Below are 26050 nucleotides of genomic sequence, written 5' to 3'. Positions count from 1 at the left end.
GATCGCACTTTAAATTACGTATTTCCGCAAAAATTAGACGAGTTAAATATGGATCACACTTAATACGGTAATTAAAAAGTGTATTGAGTGAAGATTTGAATCTTAAAACTGATCACAAGTATCGAAGCACATGTAGAGGACTTAAGAAAGCATTTATTTTGGTAGGAGACGAGTTACTAAGAAAAGGGTGGTTTAAAAAAAGGACATTGGGGGAGAATATTACGGAAACACAGCAGTAATTGGCCCGAGGAACTTAAAACAAGAAAGATAATGCTATTCTGAATTTAAATTACATGACTTTATTAAACTGCAAAAAATAAAATTAATTTTTGATTGAAGATGGTAACAATTTATTTCTAAAAAACAAAGATATTTTAATACAATTTTTGATTGAAGATGGTAACAATTTATTTCTAAAAAACAAAGATATTTTAATACAATTTTTGATTGAAGATGGTAACAATTTACTTGTAAAAACGGTTCTTTATTAACAATAATATTTTAATACTTCCACTTGCAAAATACTTCGTTTTTTAAGAAATGGTCTTTTTTTAATATTTTCATTAAATTAACGTGACGTTCTACTTTTTCTACTTGTAAAAAATTACGCTTTTTATTAACATTTTTATTTGCAAAAGCAATATTTTCAGTTGTAAAAAATTACGTTTTTTAAGAAATAGCTCTTTATTATTAGTTTCATTAAATTAACGTGACGTTCTACTTTTTACACTTGTAAAAAATTACGCCTTTTATTAACATTTTTATTTGCAAAAGCAATATTTTTAGTTGTAAAAAATTACGTTTTTTAAGAAATATTTCTTTATTATTAGTTTCATTAAATTAACGTGACCCTCTACTTTGTCCACTTGTACAAAATTACGTTTTTAAAGGTTTTTATTAAATTATCAAAAACAATCCAACATTTTTATTTCTAAACAGCTCCTTTTAGTAACTGTCACTCATATTTTGTTCATCAATTTAATTCCTCTAAAATAATCCTTGGGGGTGTTCAAGAATGTCAATCATATTTTTGATGGTAAATTAATTTGTTTTATTTAATTTAAATCCTATTTTTAAATACAGAAATTAGAAGTTTTACTAATAAACTAATGGTTCTTAATATAACGAAAACGGCATTCATTTGTATTCAACAAAACATTCACTTTTTTAATCAGTTTAAAATGCGCTTCTTTTATGATCAAAACACCATGCGTTTGTATTCTAATCAAAATACCATACGTCTCCCATGACTGTAAAATAATCCTTTCACTACTTTTGTAATCAAAATACCATACGCCTCCCTTGACTGTAAAATATTCCTTTCACTCCTTTTGTAATCAAAATACCATACGCCTCCCTTGAATACACAGTATTCCTTTCACTCCTTTTCTAATCAATATATCAAGCACAAGTCTCCTCATCCTTATTTTATTTAAATCGATTCCTCTTACTCTTTATAATATCGAGCTCTTATCTGTTTACTACGATAATTATCCTTCCCTTAATAATCTAATAGCTCCTTTTCCATAATACTTATCATTCCCTTTATTTAGCTCTTTTCTACAATACTTATCATTCCCTTTATTTAGCTCTTTTCTACAATACTTATCATTTCCCAATATTAATCTAAGAGTTCCTTTAATACAATAATTATTCTTTCTCTTTATTAATCTAAGAGTTCCTTAACTACAATAATTATCCTTTCCTTTATTAATCCAATAGTTCCTTTAATACATTAATTCTTATTCCCCTTATTTATTTCCTTTACTACATTAATTATCTTTTGCCTTTATTTAGCTCTTTAATACAATAAATAGCCCTTTCTTTTTATTAAGCTCGTTTGTTTAACCCTCCCATTTCTTTCTTTTGTTATTTAATTTTTTTGTTTTTACACCCCTATGGCTAAAAGTTTTGGTGGTGGTGATTTGAGTACTGCTATTTTAGAAACAAAATTAAAGAACCAATTAATGGTTTTAGGTGAAGATTCTATTAAAAGAAAATTAAAACCTTTTGAAATTGCTTTACATCCTTCTTGTTCTGAAGGTATTTTAGGTTGTGAAGTTTTTCTTTTTAGTCCTGTAATTGTTAAAGGTAAAAAACAAAAGGAAAATATTTTAATTGTAATTTTTGATCAAAATGTTCCCAGATCTACTGCCGTATTAACAAAAGAGACTAGAATTAATTTAAGGGTTAGAATTAATGATTATATAAAATTATATCATACAAAAATAAATGATATTTCTATGGCTACAGAAATACAATTTTATCCCGTTGATGATTCTACAACTAGAATTACTGGTGATATTTTTACTGCTTATATTGAACCTTTTTTTTCTCAACCTCGAATTTATTTAAGTACCGGTAATGTTTATTCTATAAAAAGTGGTGGTATTTCTTCTTTAAGTTTTAAAGTCGTTAAAATTACTGTGGGGTCGGGTGATTCTGCTAAAGAAATTTTACATGGTGTTGCTATGAATGATACGAGTGTTGTTGCAGATGGTTCAGTTTTAAAAAGTGAAATTGAAAAAGAATTTGCTATGACAGGTTATGATGATATTGGGGGTTGTAGAAGACAAATGGCTCAAATTAGAGAACTTATTGAGTTACCTCTTAAACAACCTTTTTTATTTAAAAAAATTGGTATAAAACCCCCTAGAGGTATTTTATTACATGGGCCTCCAGGTACAGGTAAAACACTTATAGCTAAAGCAATTGCTAATGAAACTGGTGCTTTCCTTTTTATTATTAATGGCCCTGAAATTATGAGTAAAATGTCTGGTGAATCAGAATCAAATTTAAGAAAAGCTTTTGAAGAAGCTCAAAAAAATGCTCCTGCCCTTATTTTTATGGATGAAATAGATTCTATAGCTCCAAATAGGGATAAAACTCAAGGTGAAGTTGAAAAAAGAATTGTTTCTCAATTATTAACTTTAATGGATGGTATGAAATCTAATTCTAATGTTATTGTTTTAGGTGCTACTAATAGACCCAATTCTTTAGATCCCGCACTTAGAAGATTTGGTCGTTTTGATAGGGAAATTGAAATTGGTGTCCCTGATGAAGTTGGTAGATTAGAAATTTTAAGTATTCATACAAAAAATATGAATTTAAGTGAAGATGTTGATTTAGAAGAAGTAGCTAAAGATATTCATGGTTTTACTGGTTCAGATATTGCTTCACTTTGTTCTGAAGCGGCTATACAACAAATAAGGGAAAAATTACCTTTAATTGATTTAGATAAAGATTCTATTGATGCTGAAATATTAGCTTCTTTAAAAGTTAATACTGAAAATTTTAGGTACGCTGTAGCTAACACAGATCCAAGTTCTTTAAGGGAAAAAGTTATTGAAAAACCAAATGTTTCTTGGACAGATATTGGTGGTTTGTCATATGTAAAACGTGAATTAAAAGAGACTGTTCAATATCCTGTAAATCATCCTGAAAAATTTTTAAAATTTGGTCAATATCCTTCTAAAGGCGTATTACTTTATGGTCCACCAGGATGTGGAAAAACTTTATTAGCTAAAGCAGTTGCTACTGAATGTAATGCTAATTTTATTTCTATTAAAGGACCTGAATTATTAACAATGTATGTAGGTGAATCAGAATCTAATATTAGGCAACTTTTTGATAAAGCTAGGGGTTCTGCACCTTGTGTTTTATTTTTTGATGAAATCGATTCTATTGGTAGGGCAAGGAGTTCTCAATCTAATGATGGTGGTGCTACGGATCGTGTTTTAAATCAACTTTTAGCAGAAATGGATGGTATGAATCAAAAGAAAAATATTTTTGTAATTGGTGCTACGAATAGGCCTGCACAACTAGATTCTGCATTAATGAGACCAGGACGTTTAGATCAACTAGTTTTTATTCCTTTACCAGATTTTAAATCAAGACTTTCTATATTTAATGCAAAATTAAAGAAAACCCCCTTAGCTAGTGATGTAAAACTCGAAGATATGGCTAGGGCATTAGAAGGGTTTTCTGGTGCTGATATTTCTGAAATTTGTCAAAGGCGGCTAAATTAGCAATAAGGGAATCTATTGAAATGGAAATTAAAAATCCTGATTTGAAAGAAGATCCTGTACCGGCGTTAAATGCAAAACACTTTAATGAATCTATGCAGAATGCTAGAAAAAGTGTAACTCAACAAGAAATGGAAGGATTTGAAGCATTTGCCAAATCTATGAAAGTAGATCTTCATAAATATGCAAATGAGCAGGAAACTGGAGGACTTTCAGAAAATGGGGGTTTATATGATTGAATAAAAAAGAATTTTTTCAAAAAATTTTATTAAAATATTGGATTTTTTATTAATTTATTTTATAGATTGATTAGGGAGGCTGGCGGATTGATTAGATTGAAGGCTGGTTTAAGAAAGATTGCTTTATTTATTATTTTACAATTTAATTTCGTGCTGTTGTTAATTTATTAGATTGAACGCAGATTTAAGAATGGGGGTTTTATTTATTATTTTACAATTTAATTTCGTGCTGTTGTTAATTGATTAGATTTAAAGCTGGTTTAAGAAAGATTGCTTTATTTATTATTTTACAATTTCATTTCGAGCTATTTTTAATTGATTAGATTTAAAGAAAAGATTTAAAAGGGCACTCTATTAATTATTTTACATTGCAATTACATAGTATGCTGTTAATGAATTCTATTCAGTTTTGGGTATTAAAAAGATTCCCTAAATCAATCGAGCGCTTGGAATAACGCTTTATTTTAATCGCTTTTCCTTTTTTAAAAAATCCGCTTAAGTGGTAGGGTTTCTTCCTACAAAAAAGCAATATTTCTTCGTTGCCAAGTTAAGTTCAATGTGACATTTAGTCTGCAGGCAGGTCGGCAAGAGGCAATAAAAGGTAAAGGGCTTAAGTAGGGTTGTAGGAAAGACCAGATTTTGGCAGCATGATTACTACCCTTTTTAGTACTTGATTTAATAAATAAACAAGTTTGTGCTTTAGCAGATATAACAAGTGTCTTGTGACATCGAAGATGGCGTAAGCTCTTCATCATTAAAGTATAAGTCATTAAGGGTATTTAGGGATTATATTAATAGAGGATAACACAACAAAAAGGAAGAATTCAATAGGCCCTAGCAGACGAAAAATATCAACAAGGCTCTGCCTGCTGCAAAATTCTCTTAAGAGTTTAAAGTTAATTAATAGTGAAAGATTTAGCCGCGGGTAAATTTGCTTAAATTCTTGGTGCACACGCGTGACTTTTCGTTTTGATAGTATAAAATCACAACTTGGTTGTTAATTGAGAAGCTTTTTACCTTATAATAAAAAATACTTCATTTGGAAAGAGACTAGAAAAGAATCTTAAAAGATTTATGGTAGGGTATTACCTAAAACTCACAGGCCAAAGTTTTAATTAATTAGTATGCAAGTTCTTGGAATTGTATATTTGGGTTTTAATAAATTGCACCAATGTAAATTAGGCCCTTAATTAAATAAGTATTTAATCATTATGAGTATTTTGTGATTATATTTTTAGTCGTTTTCATGTAGAAAATGCTAGTGGAAAGTCTAAAAATTGTATAAAAGCTGCGCTTTATTTAAATAAACGTTTTAGCTGAAAGGCTCAAAGAAAACAAATTAATATCTATTTAATCCACTTCCAAGAATATTTAAATGCTTTAGCTCAACAAATGGTTTTATATGTACGCCCTCGTAAATTCAAAATAAAATAATTCGGCGATAATATTTTAATTAAGGGCCTTTTTTCAATAATAAACGCGATTGAAAAAAAAGCAATTTAGAAAAAGCGCTTAGAAAAAAAGTAAACTAAAAGGGCGATCAAAAATATTGCTTAAAGTTGTAAAATTATATCACCTGTGTTTTTTATAACTATTTTTTGTCGCTTTAGAGGTTTTATCTCTACAACAATAAATTAAAAATTTAAGTGTTTCGCGAAAAAATTAAGAGTAAACGCGACTTATAGAAACCCAGGTATGGATCAACAGACTTAAAAGTACATTTGTGATATAAAATATTTTTGGCCTCTTTTTTATTTTTTGTTAATTAATAAATGTAATTAAAATCTGTAAATATGATAAACTGCAACAAAGCCACTTTAAATTATTTTTTAAATTAATTTTTTGGAGAAATCTGATTTCCATGTGGTTTTAAAAAAATACTAAAATAATTTTTAAAACAAGACAATTTATCAATATTTTGTGAATTAATTTAAAAACATTTAAAAATGGGAATGTATTTATTTGACATCATATTAGTGTTATAACACTTCTTACCCGTTAGAAAACAGGCCTTTTCAGCCTTCTCTCAAGATTACTCTTTTTAACATTCCAGCTTCGTATTTTCTTTTGTAAGCGTGTGACGAACTTGCTCGAGTCATATGTTGTATCTTAGATTTCTATAATACTAAAAACATATTGTATAAAGAAATAGGATTAAAAACATATTAATGTTAAATATATTTATTGTCATAGTGGTAACATAAACAACAAACATAAAACGTTGTAATTATGAACAAAAACTATAAATAGTTGGATATATATATTATACTTAAATAAATACCAATTTTTACCTCAAAATCTTACTTAAATTAATGATTCTCATTATTTTTGAAACAAAGTGCAAAAATAATCATAATAGTAAATGGACTAAAAGCACGTTTTATGTATAATAAATGTAAAATTTTGTAAAATAAGAAAATCCTTTAAAAGCACGTTTTATGTATAAAAAAGTAAAAATGGAAAACACCAAATTACAAAAACAAATAAATAATTTTTTGAAGTTTTAAAGTTCGTTAATTTATTAACTTTTCACGATTAACACCTCAAAAAGTACTTCTGCCATCCCATTTACTAATTCTTCAACGTATTTGTAACAATTATCCTCTTCGATACATCTTCTTATGTCAAATTAAGAGTCAGAGTTTAGATGTATAAATCGGCCTAGAGTTTAATCTCTATTTAATTTCTTGTGGCATTCTATGTTTAACCAATTTATATTTAAAAATTAAATTAGTTGTTTAAAATATGTTTGAATTAAGTATGTCTTCATTTGTGGAATTAAATTATATAATTTTTGTTATTCTTTATTATAAAGCAGAATTAGTTTGTTTGTAAAAATTTTTCCTTAAAAATCATCTGAAAATTCTACCCACCTAAAATGAAAATAGAAAGATCTGCATTTTTATTTTACACACTAGCTCTTACAACTGGAGGTAACGATCACACGTCGTCAATCCTAGTGAAAAATCCGCCTTCAGGCAATCTTGTCGAGCAGACCGGAATAGCAACCCCGACCGGAGAGCAAACGAACGGTTTAGCTCATGTGCAACTTATTCTTTTGACAATAGCGCGAAATAGGAAGGCACTTTCTGCTATTTTTAACAAAGACTTCTCTGCAGATATCAAAGGCCAATTAATCGACAGTTTTTTAGCTTATGGTGAAGCACTCCTCAATAAACTTACTATTGCTAACTATCAGAAACTTTTATATAAAGAAAAGAAGGGGGAAGTTTTTAATAAAAATACTGATAAATCATTGGAATTATTTTTGGGTATTGTGGAAAGTTGTTCCACCGACCTAGAAGATGTTTCAATTTTAGGTTTAATAAAAAGATTAAGGTTGGCGATGCCCAACGTTGATTTCTCAAAAGATCTAAGTATTTATTTGGAAAACCTTTTAAACACACAGGCCCTTTTTTTAGAAGTCTTTTTTAAATTAGACATAGATGAGGACAACGCTGAAGTATTTTGCGACCTTTTTACTTTTTTGTTTAATTTTATAAGATCGCATCATTCTACGTTCAAAGCCCTTTGCCATCATTTCTATCCAGATGAAATTAAAAATATTATATCCCAGAATCAACCCGATTCTAATGAACAAATCAAAAGACTAGTATTTTTTAAAGCTTTTGATCTGATAGATAATTCTTTTAAAAATGGCTGTGTGGAATCTTTAGTTTTAAAACAGACTGCTCCTCAGAATGAATCTATTACTAAATTTAGAATTCAAGCAGCTGGCTGTTTTTTCCTTTTTAATGTTTTCATTCTAAAGCTATCTTGCTCTGAAGGAATACCGTGCGGAATAAAAAAACTTTTGAGTTGTGATACTGATGATTGGGGGTTTGTAAGTTCTAATAAACTCCTTACAGAGGCAATTGAAGCCATCTTTGAAAATTTTGCAACATCATTCCAAAAATTCAAAGAACAGGAGAATGAATTTCATCAAAACGAAGCATTGCATGCAGAGTTTGATTTTTTAGAATTAGAAAAGATTTTTGAAAAAATAATTTGTGATTTACTTAACTGCTTCAATAAATTAGGAGTTAATACTAAAAGTGTGGAGAGTCCAAAAATGCCTCAACCTGAATAAATAAGATTATTCATATTTCTTTGTGTTTTTAAGCAATTTTATGATTATAACATTATAAATTTTCTTGTAAAAAATTGTTTTAATATTTTTGTTTACACTTAAAATATTTATCGACATTAGGGGTAATAATCTTGTCTGATTATAGCAATTTTATTTAATATCTGATTAGCCAAAAAATATAATTTAATGCTCCTATCCATTTCTGTTTATTAATAATACAAAACTCTCATTAATAGCAAGGTTAAACATGTTAAATAAGCAAGACGCATTTTCTTAAACCCAATTTACCGAATAGTTGCTTTTTCTACTCTTTTCACGGTGTATATAAGCCGCTATTATATTATTCAATCTTGTTTTAGTTACGCCTCAACTCTGATATACCCCGCTTGGTATTACAATATATGTTTCTCATATAATTTTTTAGAAACTTTCTTTAACATCTTAGGACAGCTGCTTTTTGTGGTTTTAAATTAATTATAATTAGAGTTGGGCAAACATAGGTATTTTAATAAGTAAATTGTATGTTGTTTTCGGAAGACCTATTAGGCATTCAAGTTAATTATTTAAATTAAGAGTTTGAAGTAAGTATGGGTATTTATTTAAGTATAATATATATATCCATCTTTTAATAATATTTACTAATTATATATTTATTGGCATTAGGGGCATTAATTTTGGCTGATTAAAGCATATATAGTGTTTTTATGTTATCATTATCAATCAATTTTTTAATAAATCAAAAAAGATTCTTGTCTTGTGCCATCTAAGATGGCGTAAGCTCTTCATTAAATAAGTCTTTAATCATTAGGTTTATGATTATATTTTTAGTCTTTTAGACAAAAATTTCCCTAAATTTTTAGAAATGGAATAAAACTTTTTTAAAACTAACTTCGAATATCTAATATGTCTCCAATGTATATATATATAAATACATAAACAAACTTAATCAATTTTTTCTAATTATCTCTGATTCCCATCCTGATTTTGTACTGTGGCAGTTTATTTGTCTTACACTGCTCAGATGTGTACTTTTTTAATGAATTACGTTTAAAAATTCATTTGTGCTAACAATTATTTAGTTAAGGTCAATGGGACATTTAGTCCTAAGGCGAGTCGACTTTCGACAGAGGGATTAAAGCTGGCATAAGGGCCGTGGGGGGTTTACGCAGCAATGCGGTTCCCCGACCGGGTTACAGAGAAACACAAGAAGAAAACTAACAAAAAAACATCGGATTTAATGAAAAATGGTTGCCTTACAGCAAAAAAAGAAGTTGCCCACAAAACTCTGGGAGGCCCCTATAGCATTTCTATCCCTTTGCCGACAGTCGGCGAACCTTAGGACTAAGTGTCCCATTGACCTTGAGCTGGCGTTATATTTAGAGACAGTACCATACTGTCTTGGAAGAAAACTAACAAGTATTAACAACTACAGCTTAAATAAATCCAACATTTTTTTTTGTGCTAACAATTATTTTCTTATAGTAAATGAGACAACTAGCAGTGTTCACCTCAAACTTTCACTTATTAATTAATATATATTGCATTGGCCGTTGTTTGTACCGTATCTACAATCATCCATGCTCAATTTTTTGTTTTTTTCAAGTTATCATGAAAATACAAAACTTATATGTGTTAATAGATGTTTAATACTTACTTATTTCTATTCGTGTTCGAAGAATTTCTCATATCTGTTAAGAGTTGACGGATAATCATGTTGTCTTTGCAGCATTCCCCTTTAATTTATCATCAAATTTAATCTCATAGTCATACATTCCTTGATCAAACTTATAAATCTCTAGATTCCAACTTGCTAGAAATCTCTATGTGGTTAACCATATTAATTTAATTTTAACTAAAAAAAAAATACCGATTTGTTTTTAACGAAATCTTAAAACCACAACAATTTATTTCTTATAAATAGCTAAAAGTGATTTTTCACACATTTTAAAAGCGCCCTCTTTAGTTTTATTAGAGCCTGTAAACCCATTAATATGAACAAAATTACATCCTGGGATTCCTGAGATTGCGCAAAGCTCCCGATCTCTTAATCCTAGCCAATTATGATGTAATAGATATTTAGACTCCAAAGAATTTCTCGTTTTGGGCAAAGTTAAAATCTTGTAATCTTCTTTTCCTTTTATTATTACAAATTTAATAGATTTTTTTAGATTTTCATTGATTTCAAAAATGACTTCTGTGTGAATTCTTTCTTCCGTATAAAAAATATCACCAACAAACGTTTGAATTTCTTTTGAAGTTATTGCATACTCTAAAGCATATACTTTTGTCATGTAATTAAGGTAATTGTCTAGATCTAGTGCAACGAAATTCGTAGCATTTTTAAATCTTCGGTTTTCATCTTTTTCACCAAAAGTTTTATTGTAAAAATTAAAATATCTTATAGAATCTGACATTGATCTAAATATAATAACTTCTTTTGGTACAAAACCATTGTCTACAGCATCCACAGAGAGAAAATAATCAAAATAAATTTTATCTACAATTAAATCATAAAAAGGAAAGTTTTTAGTGAAATTATACAATGCAAGGAGTTGTTGATGGAAATATTTAAAAATTAGGCCTGCTGAACTCAATTTAACTTTGTATTTGGACGAAAATGTTTCCGTAAAATCGGGTTGATGATGATCAAATCTTCTTCTAGTAGGATCAAAAACACCACCAACATCATAAACTATATCCCCAAAACGAAAACGTGGTTCATCGCGGGTTCTTTCTAATGATGCATACGGATAAATTTTTAATAATATTACAGTAGCTAATACTTCATCTAGATGAAAGTGTCCACTGTGTGTAATTAACAACATGGGGGAAACCAAAAAAAACTTTTTTAAACAAAACTTTAATTAAAATTTCATTAACGAGAATATTAAAATTGAAATGGTATTTAATGAATTATAATAATTGGGCCTTTTTAAATAAATCTGCTTATTTTAGCAATATTATTAAGTTTTAAATAAGTAAACTACAGCCGCCTTCATGGAAAAATTTAATTAAACGTTCCCACTTAAGAAAGTAACAGATTTGCAAATTAATTTGTAGTTTTAACAATAGAACTGCTTTTTTCAGAAAAATTTAATTTAAGTAAGACATGTTTTTAATTTAAAATGTATTTAGTTGGGTATATAAGAGTTCGTCATTTCTAAAATGTCACAACATAACCCAATTTAGAAAATATGAATGATTATTAAATTTTTAATCTCAGAAATATATCATTTTATGTTTTTTACACTTGGTAATCACAATACAATTAATTAAAAATATCAAAATAAAATGACAGTGTTGACATTTATATATTTAAATTAATTTAAAAGTCAACAAAGAATACAAACATTGTTTCTTTAAAAGATTGGTTTGTATCGACACAATCCCATAGCTAGTTCTTTTTAAATTTCAAGGGTGAGCATGACTACAATTTAGGTATTTTCGGCTTTATTTAATTAAATATTTGTGAAAAGTGATTTAAACAATTTAAACGGTCTTGCTAAAACCATAGAATTATCCCGTAACTTTCTTTATTTCGAAAAAACTATTTTAATATAAATTAAATCAGAATGTGCTCTATTTTCAAGTGTAATTAATGATAATATTAGTAAAATTAACAGTTTTTGTACAAATTTATTTTAATTGCTCTATACTAAAAAAAAATGTTCGGATTTATTTAAGCTGTAGTTGTTAATACTTGTTAGTTTTCTTGGTGTTTTTCTCTGTAACCCGGTCGGGGAACCGCATTGCTGCGTAAACCCCCCACGGCCCTTATGCCAGCTTTAATCCCTCTGTCGAAAGTCGACTCGCCTTAGGACTAAATGTCCCATTGACTCTAACTAGGAGTTTAATTATAGACAGTACCTCACTGTCTTGAATTCTCTATACTAGATTTAAAATGGCATGAGTTTATATTTAAGTAGATAAACTTCGTGCGCCATTTTAGAGCAGGCAGCCTAGGATTGAAGCCAATTTCACACTCGCGACTGAGTTTTTCTGAGGAATGGCAGTTAAAATATTTATTGGAAATAAATACAAACGCCCTTCATAATATCTATTGTTTAACAAATTATTAAATTTGTAATTAAATAGCCCATCATGTCTAATAAGTCTCGAAAAATCCTATTTTGTCAGTCAAATGGCACTCTAAAGGCCAAAACTACTCTTTATTGTTAATAATATCACCACTTAATTTAAATAATATTTTATTTGTGCTATAAATAGCAATATTCTTTATTAAATACAGCCATAAAGCCTTTTTACCAGCAACGAAAATTTATAATAATAAAAGTAGCAGCACTTATAAAAAAACAAGGCTATAAACCCTTTTTTTCAGCATCTAAAATTTATGATAATAAAATTGGCGGCACTTATAATTTAACAAAGCTATAAACCCTTTTTACTAGCATCTAAAATTTATGTTAATAAAAATAACGAAACTTATTTAATTAAGCACATTTCTAACAATTAACACCTTAAAAAGTCTAAAAGTCTTTTTTTTAAAAAAACTACTTTATTATTTATTGTGCTTATTTGAAAAATACAAACGAGCAGTTTTATCTTGGTGGTGGAGATTCAGGTCTTAAACTAAACGTGTCAGATAGATTGTCTGGATGATCTTCAACTTTTTTAGAATAAAAGTGATTGTAAACATTTTGTGCATTTTCCAATCTTTTTAAAATGCTTTTATTAGTTTCACCAAGTTCTTCTAGCTTTTGTGTTTTCTCTTTATTTCCTCTTTAGTCTTTTTATATTTTGATTCCATTGTTGTGAGCTTCTTTTTAATTTCTTCCAGTTTTAACGTTAAATCTACTATCTTTTCCTTTTCTCTTTGTAAATTTGATTGATTTTCATTTTTAAACGATCTAAGATCTGAATTTTCATTTCGTAGTTTTTTAATTATTTCATTTGCCGTTGAAATCTCTTTCGTTAAAACCCCCATATCTTCTTCTTTATATTTTAATTGTTCTTTCAAGTACTTGAGTTTTCCCTTTGATATTTTTCAAGTTCATATCTAAGTTGTGCATTTTCATTATCCAGAGAATACAATCTGTTTGATATTTTAGATATTTCTTCATCCTTAGAATTATCCTTTCTTCTATTACATTATAATCTTTTCTTATCATTTCCAACTTTCTTTTTACTTCTAAACTTTCATTTTCAATAAATTTTATTTTATCTTTTAATATTTGATCTCCACCAATACACCGTTCTCGTAAAATTGCATTTTCTTTAATAAGTTTTATATTATCACTTTCCATTCTTGAAACAATATCACCTAAATATCTTTTATATTGCATTTCTTCTGGCTTATTAAATTTTAACTCTAATTTACAATATTTCTAAATTCTGCATTTTCAATAAATCTTAATGTTCCATCTAGAAAAGATGCTGTATATTTTGAATTAGCCGTACCATGAAATAGATTAGCTAATATTTGTATGAATCTTTCATAATCTACTAAAATATCTTGCTCTTTTTTTAAAAGGTAAAAATCTGAAGATGTTAAAGAATAAACCCAAAGTGAAAATATATTACTAGTATCTATGAGTCTAACTTCTAAACACCCATCAGTTCTTGTAATATCGACTTTTACAGTGTTTAAACCTGTTGGTGTATTTAGTGTTATTTTGTTGTTATAAATAGATTCGTGCATTTTTATGTTATGGGATAAAACATTTGTTTTTCAAAAAAAAATTTAAGGGAGGGCGAGACAACTAAGAAAAAGCAAGTATTTTGAATTCAATTGATTTATTTAAAGTTAGATATATATTAAACTTAAATAAATACACATGTTTACCCCAAGCTCTTACTTTTAATAATTGAAAGGAATAAAATGGATCCCAAGATTAAGCATACATCCAATCACTAGTTCATAGAAATACATATGGAAGCATTCCTATTGACCAAAGAAGGGGTATCGAAGAGGACGATACCCGTGAATAAATTAAAGAAGTAGTAATGATGACTACAACTATCTTGGGCATGCAATTTAGAATCGGACAAGTTAGTAATTTATAATGAAGACCTTGTAATTCCGATCACTGATAAGTTAGACCAGTAATCGTGGGAAACTAGTAATAATGAAAATTGATGATGGTTAGAGATTACTTTGAAGCATGTAATTGAGAATCGTGAGAACCTCTAATAACGAACAATTGAGAACTTAAATGTTGACTGCAGATATCTTGGGCATGCAATTTAGAATCGGTCGAGTTAGTAATTAACAATGAAGACCTCGTTATTAAGATCACAGATAAATTAGACCAGTAATCGTGTAATAGTAATAATGAAAATTTATGATGATTAGAGATTACTTTGAAGCACGTAATTGAGAATCAAGAGAACTTCTAATAACGAAAAATTAAGAACCGCCAATGATAGTTACTACCGAATATAATTATAAAAAGTGTATTTTTAAAATTTTATTGGCTTAAATAGCTATAAAACCCCCATTACAGACAAGTTGGAGCAAGTAATGATGGGTGAGAAAAAGATAAGGAATTGGTAATTATGATCGTAGAAGTATCTTATAAAGAAGAAGAGGCTTTTTCCTTATACCTTACGGCCTAAGTATTTATTTTAAATTAGAGGCTGCTTTTATACATCAAATAGGCTTACTCAGGAATCCTCAACGTTTAAAAACCTGCATGGCAAACAACTCTATGCTTACTTTAATCCCATTCGGGCTATGGCCTAACATACTACAAATGATTCAGTTCTTGCCCCTTTCCTTGAAGTCTTTTTGACTTCTGGGATTTTGAGCTTCCCAGTGAGCAACCACACAGTGGCATTCTCATTCCTTAAAATTGAGAAGTTGTACGAGTTTACAAGGGTGTAGCTGCTAGGATTTGCTCTAGACTTACCCTTTGTCAAAGTACCCGCCATTTACCTCCGTGAAACTCCCTGAGGGGCAATCGTTACGCACATTGTCTTTTCACAGCTAGAGCTGGGTAGTTTGGACGCTTTAGTTACATATATTACAGTGGCCCCTCAAGGTCAATGGGACACTTAGTCCTAAGGCTAGCCGACTGTCGGCAGAGGGATAGAGATGCTATAGAGACCCCCAGAGTTTTGTAGGAAACTTCTTTTTTTGCTGTAGGCAACCACTTTTCAATAAATCCGATTTTTTTTTGTTTCTAGTTCACATATCTGTTACTTATCAAGGCTAAGATTAGAAACGGTAAAATAATTGTTGAAATGGTATTAATTAAATAACCCTTAATATCTAATAGTTCTTCAGATAACAACAATAATTATAAGAAGCTTCGGCAAATTGCTTAATACTTTCGTTTTTAGTGGCTTCCGCATTACCGTTGTGTATGTTATTAAAAATAGCTGTGTGTGCTTCTTGATGGACTAGTACCACCAAAAACAATGCGGTTCCCCGACCGGGTTACAGAGAAACACACGAAGAAAACTAACATGTATTAACAACTACAGCTTAAATAAATCCAACATTTTTTTTAGTACCACCAAAAAAATATGTGAAGCAAAACAAAAGACTCCATATCTTTCTGTGAAACGGATGCATGGGGGTTATCATGTTTTAGTTGGGGTTATTTAACAATTGCCAATTATAGGATTTTCACTTTGATTTACAGATGTTAGAATAAATGTTTGAAAAAATAATGCTGATCTTTTTAAATTCATTTTACGCAAGTATTAGTTTTAAAAGAAGGTATTTGGAGAAAATACAACTCAGTGAGTTAAATAAATATTTTTGGCATTAATTTCACATAATTTAGGGTTTATATTTTATTGTATAACTCTTGTGGTGTAATTCTTTTAAAACTAAAGACTTCTAAGATTAAACAAATTAAAAATATAGAGTTTACAGAATCTTCGATACCACAAGGCAACTTTATTAATTGGAAAAATTACTAAAAACATCTTAAAAAATTTTATTCATTCAATTGTTAAATAAACCATTTAAAACCGTCACATTTATTGTTATTTTCTGTTTTTAGTAAAAATTTAACGTGGTTTAGTTGTCAATTATACCTTTCAACACCTTTATTGGAATTTTTACTTAGTAAAAAATTCAAAGAGTTTTAAAAATAAATGTTTTAGATCACAATTGTCTTATTTAATGTCTATCGTTTGGTACTGTCTCTAAATATAACGCCAGCTCAAGGTCAATGGGACACTTAGTCCTAAGGCTCGCCGACTGTCGGCAAAGGGATAGAAATGCTATAGGGGCCTCCCAGAGTTTTGTGGGCAACTTCTTTTTTTGCTGTAGGCAACCACTTTTCATTAAATCCGATTTTTTTTAATGTCTATCGTTTAATTATTCTGCTTCTATAAGTCGTGTTTTTAAATTTTTCGTTGTTTTAATATTCAATCATCTGAAAATCTTTGTTTCAACAGCAAATATTTAAAAACACCGAAAAGAATCAAAATCTTTTTGCAAGCCTATGAGATTTCACAGTTTAATATAGTTTTCAGTTTAACTTTACCATTGGATATAGAATTGTAAAAAAACTAAATAATAAAAAGTTGCAATCTTGCAATACTTCCTATTTATTTAATTTACATTTTTATAGAAAAACTCAAGTTTATTATATTAATTTGAATAAAATGCTCAAATGCCTATTTAAAAAATAAATTAAGATATTAAAGCCATTTTCAGATTTAAATAAAAAATTTAGTGGTCAGCCAATGTAATGTGATTAAAACTAAACAAGCGCTACACATTTTTTTCGAAACACGGAGAAAAGTAGAGATTTTTAATGAAGTATATAAGGAAATCCCCCAAGTGGCTCCTGAGAATCTTTTGGTTTTGTTGGTAAATGGGAGATATGACCGAAAAACAATTAGAAAGCTGGCTAAAAAGCAAAAATACGAACGGCAGTAAACTCCGAAGTTTCTAAAAAATATCCTTTTATGCTTTAAATAAATTACTATTATAATTGTCAATTTTAGAACTTTCATTTATTGATTGCATGGGTAAATAATCCATGCTTTATTTTAAAGCAAAATTTTACTTAAAAATCTTCACTTAAGAAAGCAACAGAGTTACAAGATAACTCTACAGTTGCGACAATAATAATTAATTAGGGGCTAAAGTAAGCATTTTTCATATATTTAAATGTGATATATCTAGTTACTTTAGAAAAATCCCTATTTTATTGTGTTTATATGGATAATGTTTGTAAATTATAAAATGCAAAACTCTAATCAATAAATTTTAATATAACGGAAAGTTGCATATTCTGCGCCCTTCAAGTAATTTTTTTTAATTCAAATTGTTTAAAGAAACGAAGCCAAATCTCTCTTTAAATGCTGTGTAAAACTGATATGTATGTTTTCCAAGCTTATCTCCAACCAAACGAGCCTGTTTTGAGCAATTATATCGGTTAGATTATAGCCAAGAATAAATACCCTTGCTATGATTATCTTCGGCTATATCTATCAGTCTTTATTTAATTACATTACATATAGCACTAAATATCACAAAAAATAAAAAATATTGAATATCAATCAAAAAAATAAAAATTATCTCAAGTTGCCATTGATAATCAGATAATCAACCTATTTCCCTACTCCATAAATATACTATTGTTACTCCCTTTCTTCTCCTTTTTATTTGATACAATTAATTTAAATTTTCATTTGTTAATTTCTACTCCTTTTGTAATTTTTTTGGGTAATTATTTCGCCCCATATGAAAGGGAGTAAAAATGCAAGTTCTGAAACTAGTGATGAGAGTAGAACTTCCTTTGAAAGTGAAAGTGAAGACCAGGCTGAAGGGGAAAACGAAGAAATAGAAAAGTATGGTATAAAGAGCAGAGTTTACGAGTCCCTACTATCCTTTAAAATTGTTTTTACCATTTCTGGAATTGCACTTACCGCTGGGTCCTTTTTTATTTCCAAAGAACTTCATTTTGAAGACTCTGAAATTTTAATTCAAAGTGTTTTCTGTGCATGTGGAATTTGTTTTATTCTGTTTGTGTTTTTGGGTGCTTGCATGCAAAATATAAGCATGAAATATTTAAAAAAATTACGCGGAGATGCATCGTATTGTTATTATTTTAATGAAATTTCATTTCATTTATCTGCTATAATTTCGGCTTTCCTGTTTTATCAACATTTTAGAAAACAGGGCGATGTTCGTATATTGAGAGTATATGCCGGTGAAGTATTTCTACTTTATTCTATTTTGTTGATCTCTTTTGCTATTATTGTTTTAGCTATGTTAAAAATCCTTATTAAATATGTATCTATGAGATTTAATTATAATATGTACATGACACCGATAAGAAAATGTATTTTATTTGATTTTTTTGTAAACACAATTTCTACTGTAAGGGAAGATGAAGATAGTGAGAAGGTTACGGCGGCAGCAGATACTGACACCCATGGATTTATTAGTGAAACACTTGGCATTACAACTAGTTCATTTATTTTACAGAAAAATTTTAGAAAAGAGGATGCTGCAGAGCTAAGTTTTGGAGAAAAGCGCCTTTTAATTAAAGAGTTTTTGGTTTTGGCTAGTCAGGTTAAAACATATTCTGATTTTATGCCAACGGTATTAGGAAAAATTAAAGAAAACGCAAATTCTAAAGCCAATAAGTTGGCTAAGAAACTGCGAAGGACCGATAGAATAAAAAAAGTTGGTGATTTGACTAAATATTTCTCCGACAAAGACGCATTTAAATTTATGATATCACAACTAGGGCTTGTGCCAGATCAAATTTTAGCAAAAGATCAAATTGCATCAATTATTGAAAAAACTTATAAGGACAGATATGTAATAAAGAAGAATTTAAATCAAATTAATTCGGCTATTTCACGTGTACATACATCTTTACAGCTTATTATTTGCTTTATAACAGTAGTTTTTATGTTTATTACTGCTACTGCAGAGCTGGGAAATCTTATGGCAATCTGTTCCGCCATATTTGGTACACAATTTATTTCTAAAATATTATCAGATAATGTGATGCAATCAATTTTGTTTTTATTTGTAATTCATCCATTTGATATTGGTGATAGAGTGCTGATCAGGCTTGGTGGCCAAGTTGAGAATCTCGTAGTTGCAGAGTTGAATATTTTTTCTACTACTTTTTACAAATTTGATGGAACGTCTTTCTTTGTTCCCAACGGTGTGCTAGTAGATACTCCTATCTGTAATATTAGAAGATCTGGTGCTATAATGGAATCACATTCTATTCAAGTTAGTAGTACGACAGATTCTTCTAAGCTGGATAACTTTAGAGCATTGTTAATTGATTTTTGCAAATCTAACCCGGATAAGTACACTGATTACATTCTAGTGAATTATGAGAAAATTGAAAATTCTAATAAACTCTATATAAAAGTGCTAATGCAATATAGAAAGAATTTCCAGCAATATGAGCTTTATCTTAAATTAAAAAGTGATTTTATTAATGAAATGAACAGATGTCTTAAAACGGTTAACATTCATTATAAACTGCCCACACAGAAAGTAAAAATCAAGAAATGAAAATTAGTTGGGCAGGAGAACTAAAAAATAAAAAGGGTTCTTATTAAAAACTGTGTTGTCTTTTTAATTTTTTATAAAAAGTCGAAGATAATCATAACAAGGGTATTTATTAAATATTATTAGCTTATATAGCCGAAGATCAATATAACAAGGGTATTTATTAAATATTATTAGCTTATATAGCTATAATCCAAGCTTATATAGCCGAATATAATCATAACAAGGGTATTTATTAAATATTATTAGCTTATATAGCTATAATCCAAGCTTATATAGCCGAAGATCAATATAAAAAGGGAATTTATTAAATATTATTAGCTTAAATAGGTGCAATACAACCTAGAATTGTTGTTGAAATGGTATTAATTAAATATTCCGTAATGTCTAATGGGTCTTCAGACAGCAACAATTTTAGTGCTAGTTTTTTTATCTAATTAGGCATAACTGTGTATATTGTTTTATATAATCAAGTTACAACTTTACACAGTTTTGTGCAATCTCTTTAATCACTAAAGGCGATTTATGATTAAAGAAAAGTTAAATATTTATAATAAAACGCCCATGTTCACCTCGAACTCTTAATTTTAATGAAGAGCTTACACTATCTACGATATTAAAAACATGCAGTTTTGGAATCCTTTTAAGTACTAAATACCCCAATAATTAAAAAATTTAATAATGAAGAGCTTACACCATCTACGTTGTAATAAAATTCAGTTTTGGAATCCTTTTAAGTACTAAATACCCCAATAATTAAAAAATTTAATAATGAAGAGTTTAGACCATCTACGATGACATAAGATAACCAAGAAAACTCAATAACATTAAAGAAATATAATTTATTAATATCAGTCCTATCTCTCACTGCTTTATACCGTCTGGCATTTCGCTTTAAATAATGAATCTTCAACTAAAAAATAGAATTTTGTTACCAATTCCTTGGCAATCGAATAATAATTATTCGCAAAATCTAAATGTTCGTCTCGTGCTTTAACGGTTCTATGATCTTTTATTCTAGTCGCGTACAAGTTAATATCGCTGTATTTATCTTCTATCAACTTGTAGAACTTACAATTAAAATTTAAATATAAGATCCATATTCACTTCCGGGGTTCTTTAAAAAATTAGATATGTTTGTTTTTGTTTCAGAAACTAATACTTCATCATTCAAATCTATAATCTGTTAACCTGCTGAAAATTTGATAACATTAAACAAAAAAAAACAAATTTATTAACCAATTGATCTTACTATCACCTACAAAAAAGGTAACTTTTAAAACATCCTACACTGTTGATAGAGAACAGTTGAAACTTCTGTTGTTACACACCTACCATAATAATAACATTAAACAACAATATTAAAGCACCAATTACGAAGCTATCAGATGAATTATTTAAACTAATAAAGTCGGTTGTCCAAGGGTTAGTATATTAAAAGGGACGGCGTTAGGCTAGTGGTCGGCTTGCTGAATCACTCCTGAGCTGGCCGGGTTCGAGCCTCGCCTTGGTTGGTAAAAGAACAATAACCGGGACGCCGTCGCAAAAGTGGGCGCTAGTCTTAATAATCCCACTGTAAAAAAGACTAGCATCAGGCCGTGATCGGGCCTTGTAAAAACAACCGATCTCCTTGGGTAGTGGCGGCAACAATAACTCCCATGGCAGTAGAAAGCCTACGTAAGCATAGCGCAGGGGTCTGTAGAGAGCCCAAGACAGTGAGGTACTGTTTATAATTAAACTCCTAGTTAAGGTCAATGGGACATTTAGTCCTAAGGCGAGTCGACTTTCGACAGAGGGATTAAAGCTGGCATAAGGGCCGTGGGGGGGTTTACGCTGCAATGCGGTTCCCCGAACGGGTTACAGAGAAACACACGAAGAAAACTAACATGTATTAACAACTACAGCTTAAATAAATCCGACCATTTTTTTTTAGTATATTAAAAGGTCCAGTCGAAGCAATATAAACTGCCCAATCCATAAACCAGTAAAATACAAGATCCTCATCTAGATCAGAACTGAAACTATAATTCACATTGTTTTCAAGTGTAGGGGGTGGCTTTAAATAATTTTTAAATTTAGCTGCATATTTTTCATCAAAATATCTGGAAATATTGAAAAGCGAAAAACATATTTCAACCAAAGAATTTCCACTTGACCGGTTCACAAAAAAACGGCCAAATAAAAAACTATTGTAGGCGTTCCATGTTTTAAAAGCTTCTTTATTGCCTTCGCTTCTTGTTACAATTTTATTTTGTGATTTAATATTTAAATTTTGTTTTTTTATTTCTTTGATGAAAACATAAATATTCAATAATTCCGAACTATATAATGGCACATTATCAAGTGTGTTGCCGTCATTCCTATGGCGATCTAAAAATTCTTTTATTTATTGTTCATTATCATTTAGAACATCCATTTTTGTTGTATGATTACTTACAATATTGGTTATTTTTGGATGGTAAGTATTTAAAAAGTCTAATGTAAATCTAATAAAAAGTTTAAGATCTTTGGGGGAAGCTTGGTCCCACTCAATTAGCTTTTTTAAAATCCAAATATGTTTTTGAACCGTGTAGCTGTCAAATTCAACACTATTTACAAACTTTTTCAAAAGATTATATATTTTATGTCTATAATAAAGTAAATTCTTAACCAAATCTAACAGCAACTTTACAAATTCATTATCGGGTAAAACATGCACTTTTGCTAATTGGTTCACATTGTAATTATTGGCGTCATGATTTTCATAAAAATATGATGCTTTTTCTAAAGATTCTGCGTTATCTTGACTTTTAAAAGTACTTGCATTTTTGTTACCATAAAATTCTCCTTTAATTATTTTATTCTGTATCTCTATTTCATTAATATGATTTTGTTTTCTCTTTAAATCATTATTTATATTAGCAAAATCCATCCGGTTTTCCATAAATGAAAAATATGTGTTAAAGCAAGGTAAAATTGAAGGATTATCGTTTAAATTGTGCCTGTTTATAGGTTCTAAATCATTTGTGCCTTCAGAACCGGGGACTTCCAGTATGCCTTCAGTATTAAAAGAATTCGAATATTCCCCCGGTACCTTTTCATTATCTTTTTTTGAGCTACTACATCCTAATTTGTAAAAATACAAACAAAATGCTCTGAACCATCTTCCCATTCCTTTGGCGGTAATTTTTTTAGAAATAATAAAGGCAAAAAGAGAGTTTTAATTAAAATTAAAAAATTTAAAGTAATTAAAATGTCAAAACAATCAATTGAAACTTAAAAAGGGCCAAAAGTTTGTTTTGAAGGCTGTTGTAAATGGAAAATTAATAGCAAGTTGTGAAATGCAAAATGTAAGTAAATTTGATTACCTGGGAATATCTAATTATAAAACAAAGAATAGCATTAGATGTTAATTAGAAACTTAAACACTCACTTATACTCCGTTAATGAGAATTTTGAGAGTACAATATTTTAGAAATACAGAAGATGTATTAAAGGATACAATAATCACATAAGAGCTAGAGAATTGCTATCCCCCTGTATTAGTATCTGTTGGGTGAACTGGACAATAAAAGCAGAATTAATTAAATAAATAAGAATAAAAAAAGGTTAGATTATGGCTATTTAAACAAATAATACTTAGTAAAACCCCTTGTTATATGTTTATCTTCGACTAAATCATAAATTTAATAATATAAAATAATTTATTTAAAGTTCAATTTTAATACTTCCACTCACTTTCACCCTTTTATAACAAGTATGGGTTTAACTGAACACACTTTTGTTGAAATTCCAACATGCTCTGAATGATTCACAACAATATCTACATCTTTGTAGCACTCTGGGCATTCTTCTACCATGCCTTCTTTTGAACCATTTCTAAATGAAATTCCTTTCGATTCCATATCTTTTATTACTTGTTCATATGACAATGTTTTTTTGGCAACAGATCTGGATAAAAGCCTGCCTGCACCGTGGCAAGTAGAAAAATTAGTTTCTTTAGCACCTGCTGCACCCACGACTAAATGACTTAACGTCCCCATAGAGCCGCCTACGAGTACTGGCTGTCCTATATTTTTATATAATTCGGGAAGTTCTGGGTGACCTGGTGGGAGAATTCTTGATGCCCCCTTTCTAAGCACAAGAAAATCTTTGTTATCTAAAGTTTCTATTTTACCCATATTATGACAAACATCTGTAATTAAATCAATCTTACAATTAGGGATAAACTTAAAAAAAACTTTTTTTACTTTTTCAGTAATAAGTGATCTATTCACCCATGCATAATTTGCTGCTGTATTCATTACATCATAATATTTCATGCCCAAATCACTTTTAAAAGGCACTGATTGTAAAGAATCGGATGTGTTTTTATTGGAAAGAAGAGCAGCTTTCTTTTCTGCTGAAGCCCTCGCTTTAATTTCATTGTATTTTTCTTGTTTTTCCTTTTGAGATAATGAAGCATCTTCAGAGACTCTTTTGAAATCATTTTTTAATTTTTCTTTTAAATCGGGGGTTTCTCTAGATTTTAACAGATTTTTTTGGTCTATTTCATTCAATATATCAGTGCAGCACCCATGACCCAGCCCTCTAGATCCGGTGTGAATAGAAATTAAAATTTGATTCTTTTTAATACCCAAAGCATTTGCTGCCTCTTCATTAAAAATTTCATCAACTATTTCAACTTCCAGATAATGGTTTCCTGATCCCAGAGTGCCCAGTTGTGATATTCCTCTCGCTTTAGATTTTTGGCTAATCAGAACACTCTTTCCCTTTAGACTTCCCCTACTTTCAGTTTTTTCTAAATCTTCTTCTGTAATCACTCCCTTCTCTTTGAGATATTCCATCCCCATGTCAAGAAGTTGATTGAATTCGCTGGTTGAAATTCTCCCTTCTACTGGGATGTTTTCAAATGGCAGTTCAATGGCCAACTCATCCCCAATCTTCTCTTTTATTTCATTTGAAAATTCATTAATAAAAATGTTCGTCTTTAAACAACGGACTCCACAATTAATGTCATAACCAACCCCATTTGGACTTATGCTAGCAGCTTCATCTTCAATATCTATGACGGCTACTGATCCTATTGGCAGGGCATACCCCATGTGAAAATCTGGTAATCCGATACTTTTTATAAACCCGGGAATTGCTGATATTGCTGCAAACTGTGCCAAACCGCATTTAAGAGGGTCTTTCTCGTACTCTTCTAAAATAGGTGTTTGTAATTCTTTATTTACATAAATTTTATTGCCATTCACAAGTAAATAATCACTCTCTTCTATAATTTTAAGAGTTGGGCTCATTGGGGTAAGTAAGAAAATTAATTTTTATATAGGAAATAAAACACTGTTTTTAATAAATGGAAATGTGATACTTAAAAAAATAATTAAAGTTAAAACGACTTAAAAGACAGGTATTTCAAATATTTACTTGTAAAACACAACAATATCTTTTTGATAGTAAAATAGAAATTAAAATAAACGAGAATATTGATTTTAGTATAAAAATAAACATTCATTACTCGAGTTTTGCTGAAATTAAGCTAATTTATGAGTTTTCCCAAAGTAAACATAATTAAAATTTTGAAATATGATAGTTTCATTTTGTTTAAAGTTGCATTTTTACTGTTTAATTATGCAGAAATAACGGAAAATTGTCATTTTTTATAAATACAAAAATCCAAGTGGTAACTAATTTTTTAATCATTAAATATTCTTTACAACCAATGACTTAAATAATGTACACGTCACGTCATCTTCGATTGTTTTTTTGGAGCCTCTTAATTTATTCGACATTAGACAAAGCTTTATTGCAAATGTTTAAATATTTAAATTAATTAGACGGCGTCGGGCTAGTGGTCGGCTTGCTGATTCACTCCTGTGCTGCCCGGGTTCGAACCTCGCTTTGATTGGTAAAAGAACGAGAACCGGGACGCCGTCACAAAAGTGGGCGCTAGACGTAATAACCCCACTATAAAAAGATTAGCATCAGGCCGTGATCGGGCCTTGTAAAAACAACCGATCTCCTTGGGTAGTGGCGGCAACAATAACTCCCATGGCAGTAGAAAGCCTACGTAAGCATAGCGCAGGGGTCTTTAGAGACCCAAGACAGTATGGTACTGTCTCTAATTATAACGCCAGCTCAAGGTCAATGGGACACTTAGTCCTAAGGCTAGCCGACTGTCGGCAGAGGGATTAAGCTGGCATAAGGGCCGTGGGGGTTTACGCAGCAATGCGGTTTCCCGACC

The 26050-nt window shown here is 29.7% G+C and overlaps 2 protein-coding genes and 1 pseudogene across 2 annotated transcripts; 1 reads left to right on the top strand and 2 right to left on the bottom strand.

Moving 5' to 3' along the window:
- Positions 1–1898: 1898 nt before the first annotated feature.
- On the top strand, positions 1899–4264 carry LOC143921968 (uncharacterized). Its single transcript, XM_077445270.1, is given in 2 exon segments — positions 1899–4014; positions 4017–4264. Coding segments are annotated over 2 exon segments (2364 nt in total).
- A 5994-nt stretch (positions 4265–10258) lies between these two features.
- On the bottom strand, positions 10259–11179 carry LOC143921967 (MYG1 exonuclease-like). The gene is made up of 2 exons (XM_077445269.1): positions 10945–11179; positions 10259–10404 (listed from the first exon to the last, which is right to left on the bottom strand). The coding sequence occupies exons 1-2, from the start codon at positions 11177–11179 to the stop codon at positions 10259–10261; spliced, it is 381 nt and encodes a 126-aa protein (XP_077301395.1).
- Positions 11180–12913: 1734 nt separating this feature from the next.
- Positions 12914–25106, bottom strand: LOC143921966 (uncharacterized; annotated as a pseudogene).
- Between the last annotated feature and the right edge of the window lie 944 nt (positions 25107–26050).

This window comes from Arctopsyche grandis, unplaced genomic scaffold, assembly GCF_051622035.1.
Source record: "Arctopsyche grandis isolate Sample6627 unplaced genomic scaffold, ASM5162203v2 HiC_scaffold_107, whole genome shotgun sequence".
Classification (NCBI taxonomy): Eukaryota; Metazoa; Arthropoda; class Insecta; order Trichoptera; family Hydropsychidae; genus Arctopsyche; species Arctopsyche grandis.
This window is presented reverse-complemented; position numbering and strand designations above follow the sequence as displayed.

Coding starts and splice junctions, on each gene's coding strand:
- LOC143921967 (XM_077445269.1), bottom strand. CDS start 11,179: ATGTTGTTAATTACACACAGTGGACACTTTCATCTAGATGAAGTATTA. Junction 10,405..10,944: donor CAAATACAAAGTTAAATTGA/GTTCAGCAGGCC, acceptor ATAATTGGCTAG/GATTAAGAGATCGGGAGCTT.